Source organism: Patagioenas fasciata, chromosome 7 (assembly GCF_037038585.1).
Source record: "Patagioenas fasciata isolate bPatFas1 chromosome 7, bPatFas1.hap1, whole genome shotgun sequence".
In the NCBI taxonomy this organism is placed as follows: domain Eukaryota; kingdom Metazoa; phylum Chordata; class Aves; order Columbiformes; family Columbidae; genus Patagioenas; species Patagioenas fasciata.
This window is the reverse complement of record NC_092526.1, coordinates 9703304-9714932: the sequence shown is the minus strand read 5'-3', so window position 1 is coordinate 9714932 and position 11629 is coordinate 9703304. Positions and strand designations below refer to the sequence as shown.

The following is an 11629-nucleotide window of genomic DNA, read 5'->3' as shown; positions in this document are numbered from 1 at the left end:
TAAATAATAATGCACACAGTCCCTCTTGGAGCAATCATGTGTCTATCTATCTGGAGCTCACCTGGCTTTCAGAAAACATGGACAGCTTGAGCCCTGCAGAGTGAGAGAGTACAGTGCAGGTGAACACTCCACGCTAGGTCCTTCTCCTGTGCAAGTGATGTGAACACATTCTCAGTAGCTTTGAATTATTTTACATTTAGCTCTAAAATTTCACTTAACCCCCATAACTCACCTGTATTTCCCCAAGACTTCCCATCAAGGACTGCTGCTTGCTAGAGAACACGCAGCCCTTCAATCACACAGGGGTGTGGTTTTGAGCTGCTGAGTCATCCATTTTAATTTCACACCAATTCAACAACTGATTGAATACAGCATGTTTATTCCCTTCCAGATAAATCTCAAAAATGAAGCCAGTATCCTGCCCATACCACAAACATTTCAGTATTTCTCAATTAGCAGTTCCCACTGGTGCCTTTGCTAATGATGAGTGAACCACAGAATGGCACCTGCAGCTGGTTAGATGACATCAGTCCAGTTAGATCTGCCGGTCATGGTGTCAGACACCTACAGCCCTTCCCTTGCAGACCTGAGCATTCAAAGAGCAGACGGGAGGGATTCACTGCTTCCATCTTCTTTGCCAAACCCTGGAGCAGCGTATATGTTTCCAAGGGGGAACTGTAAACTGTCACTAGGTTTATCTCCAAACATGTTCCATCTTCTTCTTCATTGTTCCTAAATCCCCTCAAGAAGTTCTTGCACGTAAAAACTGTACATATCCCAGGCATGTTTCCCTCAAGAAATCTGTTATGCAATAATAATTTTCTCCTGTGTCCCCTTTTATCTCTGCTTTACAAAAAGGTTCTTGAAGGCATTGTTGTAATTTTTGTTAAATGCTGTATAAATGAGAGGATTAAAGAAAGAATTGGAGTAGCCAAGCCAAAGAAAGATGCTTTTCCAGACGGGTGGGATGTTGCAGGAACAGAGGGGACTTATTAATTCTGTGATGAAGAAAGGGATCCAGCACAGTACGAAAACTCCAATTAAGATGCCAACCATCAGAGCTGCCTTTTTCTCTTTCTGTTCTCTCCATGTTTCTCCATCTGTCTGGAAGGTGATAGCTGCATGACGAGCTGTAAACACCATCTGTGGTTCACACGAAGCTTCCTTCACCTCAAAACAAAAGCAAACATGAATTCTTACCAAGACAATTTGTTTGAGTGAAGTATTACTTTTAAATGACAGCACGACATCTGTGCACCTACCACAAAAGGCCCCAACTCTGTTCCTTCCATGCTAAAAGAATGAAAATACCCCAGAGTGCCAAAATTACCAGACTTCTCATTATGTTGGAAAAGCTGCTGACTGTGACTGACAAACAGAGCTAAATAAAGAGTAACTGATACCATGTATTTTGTAGGCATTCTTTTTCATTTTGTTTTATCAGATGCCGTGATACCTAGTGGGAAATGGAGTTGCTGAGGCAGGATAACAAGGGCACGTGCCTTCTGCCCATTCCTAAACCAGGCTCTCATATGCTGGTATGTGACCTTCACAGTTTCTCCAGCCTGAATCATAAATTAATTTCATTCCATTGCAGGCCCTTTGGGTCCTTTCCCTAAGGTATTAGGGAGCGATCTGCAATAAATGTCTTGCTCTTTGACAAGATAAAGCTATGTTCTTCAGCCTAACTGCCTGGACACAGAACTCAAAATCTCATCCCTGGTGGGTGCGGCAGCTTGGTACTACCACTTGTTCTGCAGAAAGGGAAGAACATGCCCCAAAAAACTCAGCTATATCTTCAGGAAAAAATTTCCATCAGAACCTTTTAAAATGAAAGAACAGGATTTCAATTAAAGGAAAGTTTTAAGAAATGTGCCTGATCTATGGAAAATGCCAATATTTCATTATCCCCCCCCCAAATCATAAATGCCTGAAATAAAATTGATACTTAGGAAATCTTTCAGTGGAAAGCAAACCCATCAAGAGGAGTCCCTTATGAAAAACAGAACACATGTACCTTCTGCTCTTTCTTGACAGAAGCTACCTCATCACAGGCACTTCTCGCTCCTGGAGAGGGACAGAGCAGCGTATCACACCAGCTGCAGTCTGCCCACAGTGCCAACACCGCATACGACAGTGGGAGCATAGGGGTGCACCTGGAATGACGTACGCCCAGGCACTGTGCAACCATTTTGAATTAGCTTATAAAATACTCTGGTAGTAATCAAAGAAAAGCTTTGCTGGAGAAGCAGCATTTTCTGGTACTCATTTTCTCTCTTCTGTCAGCTGCCCTTTATTTCACTCAGATCTACTCGGTATTCTCACAAAAAGTATTCCGTTGCCAGAAAAACTCCATTTCAATCAGCCTTCAGTTCAAACTCTGGCTTCAACAGAAGTTACACAAGAGAGAGGAAAACATCAGCTCTTGCCCCCTCTCTCAGGGCAAGATGTTCATCTGCATAGTGAGTACAGCCCAGAGCTCCAAGAGGCAGTGGGACTGTGGCAAACAGCTTCTGGGCACAAGTTATTGGTGTGCTTAGAATCTATCCAGAAAAACATTATACTCCCTTGTGATTTTAATCTGCAGATTAAGGTATTTGTGAGTTTAAGGTTCTTCTAGGCACTACAGTTATGAAGACAGCGCAATAAAATAAATAGTTAAAGGATGCAACCTGAGGCTCTACAATTTGCCTAAGTGCTAATCCACAGGCACTGCAAGACCTTGACACCACTCCAAAGATGGCTTGTTGTTAAATTAGCTACATATTCCACAGGCGTGTGCCACCTTTGTGCAAGCTTTATAATAGATGGAGAGCCTCTGTTTAATATGAGCAGAGTAACGTGGAGACGGAAACACTGGCAATGACTACACAATCACTCTTCAAGATGGATATCCCTGGCTTCAGCCTCAGACATGAGACATGGCTGCAGAATGTAAGAGCAGCAAATTATGGGCACAGGCAAATAATGGAGGAAAATGAAAATCACATCTGTCCTGACAATTAAAATGGGACACCCCTCATGTAGCAAGGATCATACCATTTGTCTGCAGAAGGACTTGCTCTGCACATCCTTAATCACACTCTGCAAAAAGGGATGAATGTATGGCACGAGGACAAATTTGTGACAAGCAACCCTGAAAGATTACATCTTGGCCCTAAGGAATAGCTACATAAATATGCCTCTTGGGAAGAGCCACACAAAGGACTTTGTCACTAACACTGGGCATAGTTTGGTGTGATATTTAACATTCAACTCTTACTCGAAAGATAGAGCTTGCAGTGTGCCATCATCAAATCAGACCCTTTTCAGTACTTCAGGTTTTAGAAGGCTTGTGACAATTGCAGAATTTACTAGTAGGGAGTCTTACCACTTATTTTCATATTGTGAGAAAAAGTTATTTATTTGGACAGAAGGTACCACAGTCCTTTGGTGTTTTCCCTAATGAAGCACACATTTACAGCCTGGTCAAGCCCCTACTGAAATTAGAGTAATTTCCACAAACTCCACAGGTTGTTAGATTAGGCCTCTGAATAATAAACAGCAAGTGAAAACAGATCATGTTATCTTTGTAAATTACAGGACAGCAGTTGTCTTCCTATCTACATAATTGCTACTTTATCTGTTGTTATAGCTGTTGTTTCAATTAATTTGACTATTTCTGCCTAGGACTTCTGATTAATGTTGTATTAATAGTAATAATAATAAAAGTGCAAATAGCAGCCTGGTGCTTTAGGAAAAGTAATGGGATCTCTCATGGAACCTTTCATTAAGTAAACTCTGTAAATATCCCTGGCAGACTGGAGATATTTTGCTTCATTTCCCTAAGAAATCCTTTGAATAGGATACACAAGATGTTCTTGAAAACACAACTAGTATCCCTGCTCAAAAAGGTCTTTCAGCCTGTGCCTTCAACAGGACTTAGAGAAGCATTTAGAATCACAGAATCATAGAATCATTTCAGTTGGAAGAAACCCTCAGGATCATGAAGTCCAACCACAACCTAACTCTAGCACTAAACCATATCCCTAAGAACCTCATCTAAACGTCTTTTAAACACCTCCAGGGATAGTGACTCCACCATTTCCCTGGGCAGCCTGTTCCAACACCTGACAAGCCTTTCCTTTAAACCTTGGCAGCTGTGTGAAAGCCACATAAGCTACAAACAACCCTCACTCAGTTGGCTCTCCACCATCACAAGAGGACCAGACTTCATAGAGGGTTTCTAGCTAGGCCCTGTACTCAGTGCCCCTGGGAACGCATCAGATTTTCCATCCTGTGCTCCTTCCCTGCCTGGTCACCACATACACCTGCTACAAGGACTGCCGGCATCTCATCCCTGCTGTGGGGACTGATTGATCAGGAGACAAGTCCACTAGATTTTTAAAATTAAACATGGATTTAATCTGAAGTGCTGTTCATATCAGAAAATATGTATCAGCGGCAACTGCAAAGCTGGGGAAGTCCAACCTTTCATTATAATTTAAAATTATTTCCATTGCTTTCTTTATGATTTGCTGCAGACCTGACTCATCTTTCTGGCCTGGTTGGTGCAAGATTATCCTTGCTACAGCTATCAGCCCCCAAGACAACGTCAAGGCTGTTTGTTATGAGCCAACCCACATGAAGTACATGGAAAGTAAACTGTAGGCAAATGCTGTTGTGGTACACGGTGCTGGCAGGGGAACTATGCTGCAGGATTCCCCCCTTACGCAGGCATGGTGTAATCCACTGTAATTTGGCACTGTCTGAACAAAAGCACAGGCCAAAAAGATTACGTGGCTGCTTCCCAGCCCTGCCAGTTGTGATTTTCTTGAACTAAACACATCTGACTATACCAAATCTGCAGTTTCCAGTGCCAGTCCTGGAGGCTCTACATTACTCCTGTTTCTAACATAAATCACAATATGTGACCATTTTCTCTGTGCGACATGAAACAAAGGACAAGCCCAATATAAAACCTTTCCCCCCATTTTGGGCCTACTGGTAAGTGCCAACAAGCAGGCTGTGCTGTATAGGGGTCACAGACTGTAAATTAAAGCAATCCATGAAGATGTCCCAGCTTATCCTGGGGACATCTTTCATATGTGAGCATTTCTTCACGGTGTTGCATGCTGTTCCTGCTCAGCGGCTGGCAGCACACTCTGCCTTGGGCACAGACTTCCTTCCCTCTGCAAGTCGGAAGCAGCAGGGAAAAATGCTGGTATGAAAGGACTTCTCCTCTAAGGCCAGAATTAGGTTCTGAATTTGTGACATCAGCTATTTCCAGGACAACAGGCTCTGAGAAGTGCAGAGACAGCCGCTTTCCAGTGAGAGTGTCATAGAATTAAATGAAGGAAAAGAGCTCTCAAGTACAAATTCTTCTACAGACACAAAGGAGTTTGGTTTAGTTTCAGATTCATTCTTCTGCTCCTTGATCAGCAGTTACAGTTCAATGCCACTTCTGTTGTTTGTCTGTCCCCAGGAAATTACTAGTATTGAGTGGCTGTATGTTCCTAGAGCTGTATGTTCCCAATTTCTGTGTTCCTAACAGCGCTACAAAAAACATACCACCAAGGAGCTTCTGATGAAATCCCTTCATTTAAAATGCTTTAATGATCGTTATTACTGTTCCTTCATGGCAGGTACTGTGTATGTGTTTGTACTACACCTCCACAGTCTACAATAACTTCTGATTTAAACAACAGTAAAGATGATAAACATCAATCAAATCTAGCTTACTACCCCAAATTCAGAGTTTTGCCTGTTACAGTGTGATTCAGCAAAGAAAAAGATCATTACTGCCTCAGAGTGCAGCTTTGGCACATTTCCTGTTCTTTGAACAAGAACACAAGAAACTGAAATGCACAATGAAGGATCAAAACACACGAATGTCTACACTTTCTTGGATGCTCCACCAATATGACAAACAGTACATTTGATAGGGAAAAGAACACCTGCTTTTCTGCTGCTGCAAACAGGAATAGCTCTGCATTTCTCCCAGGAAATTGCTGCCCACTCTATTTTGCTTCCTGCCTCACCTTTCTCCTATCTGGTATCTTCTGCCACTCTTGCACTTTGTTTCCTGACCCATCCCTTCTGCTTGTACAGTCAGAGGTAGAAATAAGAAATAGAAATAGAAAGCCCGTGACTTCTTCAGAGAAGGAGAATCTGTTTTCTCTCCCATATTGTCCTGACTGGTTATGTGGGTTAGAGAGGCTGAATGGTCCAAGATGCAGAACAGTACTGCACTGTTGGACCTCTGGGGCTTGATACTAAGTAGTGGGAAGGACTCTCACAAAACTGATAAAGCTTGGGTCAGACCTAATCACTCATATACAAGGTACTTTGAGACGGGAGAAAGACAAAAACAAACCAACAAAAACCAGCCATCAAGAGAACTTGATTTTTAACTCCTCACATGGAAATTTAATCCTGACCCTGTAATTGCTACATGCAAGTAAACCTGACATTCAGATTCTGCCATCCTTGTTCTTGCTGGGCAAAACCTAGGCTACATGTGACTTAACTGATTTAAAAGTATCTGCTGGTTTTCAAGCAGTCTAATTTATTTCAATTGGGCTATTTACAGAGAGAATTATTACCTACTGTCAACGAAGTGTGACAATATAGCTGTCAGTGATGCTATGTCACTAGGATTTTTACATGAATTTCACTGACATTGGTATTGACTGTAGAATTCACTTTTTAAGGAGTTTCATTATTAGCAAACAAATAATTATAAAAGCACTAGCCTTATTTAAGAGTTCCAGTTCTGCAATTTTTTTGTTTCAAGGGAAAGTAAGAAACAAGCTCTTATTAAAACTAGAAAGACCTCAGAGGTTACATGTCCATCTCCCTCACCTGAAGTTTTTTCAGACTTTAAAAAGTGTTTTTCAAAAACACAACTAAAATTTTAACCAAAAGTTACTCAAAATAGTTATTTTGTAACTACTCTACTCTGTACCTCTATGAGAGTATAGAAACATAACAAACATATGCCAGCTCTCAGCTCAAAGACAACTGCCCTTTCTATGTATATATATAAATATACATATATAAACACAGGGGCAACTTTCAAAGCACTTTGGCACCAGTCTCTGTTGGCTGAAAATCACTGCACAAAAACATCAAGGTATCAGCATAATTGTTCCACTTGGTGCGTCAGTTTCTTCAAGGCATTTCTACTGGCATATGAGTACTATGACCTCGTATCTTTTCCTGCTTCAATTAACTTGCTAGTATTAACCAGCTGCACTCCTGGGTATACCTCAAGCCACAAATCACAGCCCTGGCACGCAGTTCCAACTCAGCACTACCTGACAGCTGATTCCTGAGCTCAACACAGACCTGTCTCCCAGCTGCTGCTTGTCTCCAGCCTGGGAAGCACTGCCAGCTTTTGGCATCAGCTGCAGAAAGCCGCTCTAACGTTACCGCGATTAAGTAGCGCAGGACATCTGGGGTGAGAACTGACATAGATATAGAGGGCACTTCACACCCAGAGCCAGAGTGACAAAAGCAAAGCGTTGCAGGGTGAACATTCTCGGAGAGGGGGGATGAAAGACAGACATTAGGTGAGAAAGAAACAGAAAATTAGAGTGAATTGATGAGCAGAACAAGAAAAGTTGAACAGAATTTGCCCCATCAGAGTGGACAGGGCTGACACTAATTACACACCTAATTACCCCTGGGTGTGAGGAGCAAAGCTGGATCACCTCCCTAGGTTTGCCACTTACCCTGGCAACATTATCGTTGTGTTGGCTTCTTAAAAACAAATCAGTTTTGGCAAAGGAACAGTAGTGATGTACCTGAAGATTCTTTTCCAGAATTCACTGGGGAACTGCCACTGTTTCTTTGAACATGATGGATCCTGCTCCTATAAGCTTAAATGGGATCAGGATAAAAGTGAATAAGTCTCAGTCTCTTAACTTGCAAAAACGTACCGTGAATGACAGCTCCCTTGATTCACAGGTTTATTTCACGTATACATGTGCAGCTGGGCATCAGCTCTCCCTTTAGATGCCGAGTAAAGGTTTGCATGTGAATCGCAAAACTGTTTTAAGTCAGCAAATAAAGGTGCTGGGACAATGGGGAGGGTTACCATAACTTACCAACTGCAGATGCAAAAATCACTGTTATAAAAGGACAAGTTAATATGTTGATCACAACCAATATAAGGAAGATGAAGAACTACTGGCTTGAGCATGTGCTGGTATTGCAATAGTTTTATACTGGCAATCCCTCCAAAATGAGTATTCAGCTCACAGTGGCAGGAGCTCTTTTGTCAGTACAGCCTAAACCAGTTCCTAGACACTGCATCAGCAAAAAGCACCTACCTGCCAGCCCAGCTGTGCCCACGCAGGAGCTTTTGCAGACCGAACTATGACAATTAGGAGCCAGACTTTTTCTTGTTGAAACTGACATACCAACAATGTGTCTCTGAACAGGCTAAAATTTAAGCAGCGATGCCCCAGCTCATTTAGCTTCTCAGAATTTTAGATTCCAACTAGTCTGTATGAGTATGTGTGTATGTAAAGGTAAGGCATGCAACACCAAGCTTTTGTGCTTGGAAAGATTATGCATTAACTCCAAGCAATACATCCATCATACTTATAACAACTTGGAAATAAATTTGGTGCAAACAAGGGGAAGAAGGCCACAGGGGAAAAAAAAATGCCACTAGTGGAGACATTCTCCTTTTCTAACACATTTTCTGCTTTTGCAGAGAAGACAGCTGCATAGATCAATTTATATTATAAACATCTTCAAGATTTCAGGACACAAATCTGCAAGTCTGACCGCCTATAATTGCCAGTGCTGTTATCTCTTGCTAGAATCAGGGGACACAATCTACGGATTTTTATTCATGACCATAATAATTTGTTTCCTACCATGACTCCAAATGAAAGTTAGAGGGGTTTAGCAGAGGAGTGAGGCTCTGGAGGTTTAGCCCAAGTTGAACAGAAAATGCTCCATGTCTCTTCATGTATTTCTAACTAATTGTCACAACTTATCTTTTGTCACTGAGAAGGGACTGGACTTACCAAGTACAACATGCAATTACAAAACCATACTGTTAAAGAATCATTTTCACAGACAGGTGTGAGAGTAAGAGTATGTGACAGAAAGCAGAGTTTACAGAGACTACTACCGAGCACCTTGGTGACATGGCAGGGGTAACAGCATCATCATGCAGAGACTAACTTAACAGGACAGAAGGGGCTGACCCCAACCCTTCTGCAGGGACACAGCCTTCCCTTCAGCAAGGTGTATCCCCAAAATGAATGAGGTGTCCCCCGTGAACAGGGCTTTGTGGGATTACAGGCAATGTTCGAGGTAAGGAGGAGGAGGAGGTTGTTTTTAAGAGAGGTAGTAATATAAACCAGAAACCATTACTCATTGCTTCAGTACTACACAGTGAGCAGTACATTCCCAATACTGAAGGTAAAATAGCCCAAGCATATAAATAAAGTGTATAATCTGCTTATTAAAATCTATTCAGACAGCAATAGACCCCACACAAAGTCCATGCTGGCAGATAAAAGTGCACACATTTACTCTGTACACAACATGGTGATCTGTTTATGTCTTCGTTTACCCCAACACCACCATCAAAAGATAAAGGGGGAAAAGAAAAAAACAAACAAGGAATGGTAAATTCAAACTAAAGAAATTATTTTTAAATGGGTCTTGAGACTGGCGGTTAATGCACCTGCCACTACCTCTTATAGCACATTTAAAACAAAAAAAATAAATAAAACTCTTCTCCAAGAGTGGTACTTTCGGACTGGCTAACTATGGCTCACGTCTAGTCTGTAGCAGAGCTAAATTCACAAGAGAGCCCCACGGCACAGTCTCAGTTCTCTCACTGTGCCGAATCCACCCACGCAGGGGTGACAGATAAGACGCAAGAACACAGGTGCCTGGGGGGACAGTGGGGACCCTTCCCCGCATCCCACCCTTACCTGGGCAGCCTCGGGCAGGGGCACCACGGCGTTCCTCCTGTGGCCTCCCACGCGGAACTTAGCCGCTTTGTAGATCTTCCAGTAGACGAAGAGCACCACGCAGAGGGGCAGGTAGAAAGCCCCGCCGGTGGAGACGATGGCGTAGGAGGGTTCCTGGCTGACCTGGCAGCGCTCCTGCTCGGGGCTGTAGGTCTCCCCCCAGCCAAAAAGGGGAGCGAGGGAGATGGCGGCGGAGAGCACCCAGGTGAGTGCGATCATGACATTGGAGATGCGGCGGCGGGTGAGCAGCGTGTAGTCCAGGTTGCGGGTGATGGACCAGTAGCGGTCCAGGGCGATGGCCGTCACGTTCCAGATGCTGGCCGTGCAGCACAGCACGTCGAAGCAGACCCACACGAGGCACAGCTCCCGGCCCAGCCGCCACCGCCGCCCGGCCGACAGCTCCTTCACCAAGCTCAGCGGCATCACCAGGGCGGCCACCAGCACGTCCGACACCGCCATGGAGGCCACGAGGTTGTGGGGCACCCGGTGGAAAGCCTTCACTCGCAGGATGGTCGCCAGCACCAGCAGGTTCCAGAGGAAGGTGGCCACAGTCAGGAGCACCAGCAGGGTGAGGATGAGGATGGTGAAGATGGAGAAGGGCTCCCAGCCCCTCCACGTGCTGCTGCCCACCAGTGCGGAAGCAGCCGAAGAGGCGTTGGTGCCCACGTTGGCTGAGGAGGTGTTTGCACCCATGTTGGCCTGACACTGGCCCCGTGGGGTGCAGGGGCTCAGGGTCTCCGCCATGCCTGGCACAGAGAGGCAGCCCCTCACGGCACACTGGCGCTCTCCCCCTTCCCCGTCCCCGGCGCCGCTGCCGGCGGGTGAGAGCCCGCACCGGGCCGGCCCTCAGCGGCCGCCCGCCATGTGCCGTCGCCTCAGCGCAGCCCGCGCCCCCCGCTCCTCACGCCCATAACGAGCGGCTGCGGCGCCGCCGAACAGGCGAACAGACTCGGCGGGACCGCGGCGAGGGCGGCACCGCCGCTCCTGCTCCGCCCCAGCGGCCGCCTCGGGGGCGGTAGTGGAGCACCTGCGGTGCGGGGAGCGGCGCCGCCTGCGCTGGGTTCTCCCCACGGCCCCCGTGGGGCGGCCGGACACCCGCGGCTCCTCACGGCCCCGCCCGCCATTTTCCTCTGAGCGCTGCCCCCGGGGCGCCGAGCACCGCCGGCAAGGTGAGTGACGGTGCTAGGGCTGAACGCGAGCTGTTTCCAGTCTATAGCATTTAAATTGATTTTTTATTTTCCAGTTTAAAAAAAAAAGAAAGCATCTCTGAAGTTCTCTGAAATTTTCAAGTGGCCGGGTACATCTTCACCTTTACGTCAGTTTCGGGGCAGTTTCATGGTTTCTTTACTAAGGCCTCTGAAAACACGGCTGCCTCCCTGCACCTTGCAATCACTATCTTCAAAATCGGGGTGTTTCAAAGATAATTTTAAACCTTTTACACAACGTCTTTTAAAGCCTGTAGTGGATGTTAACAGGGTGATAGAAGGAGACATGGCGATGAGCCTTGTCACCTCCTGACTAGAAAATGGTGAAAAGTACTGTGACAGGATCATATAGCAACCTGGGTATTCTTTTTAAGGTGTGCTTAGGGGATTGTATCTAAGGTCTTTGGGAAGTACCCTTTATCCCAGCCCGATTTTATTCCT

General features: G+C 45.0%; 1 protein-coding gene across 1 annotated transcript; it reads right to left on the bottom strand.

Moving 5' to 3' along the window:
* Positions 1-359: 359 nt before the first annotated feature.
* On the bottom strand, positions 360-10974 carry LOC136103216 (5-hydroxytryptamine receptor 5A-like). The gene is made up of 2 exons (XM_065841185.2): positions 9945-10974; positions 360-1170 (listed from the first exon to the last, which is right to left on the bottom strand). Exons 1-2 carry the CDS (start codon positions 10725-10727, stop codon positions 838-840), a joined length of 1116 nt encoding a protein of 371 aa, XP_065697257.1. The 5' UTR covers positions 10728-10974; the 3' UTR covers positions 360-837.
* Between the last annotated feature and the right edge of the window lie 655 nt (positions 10975-11629).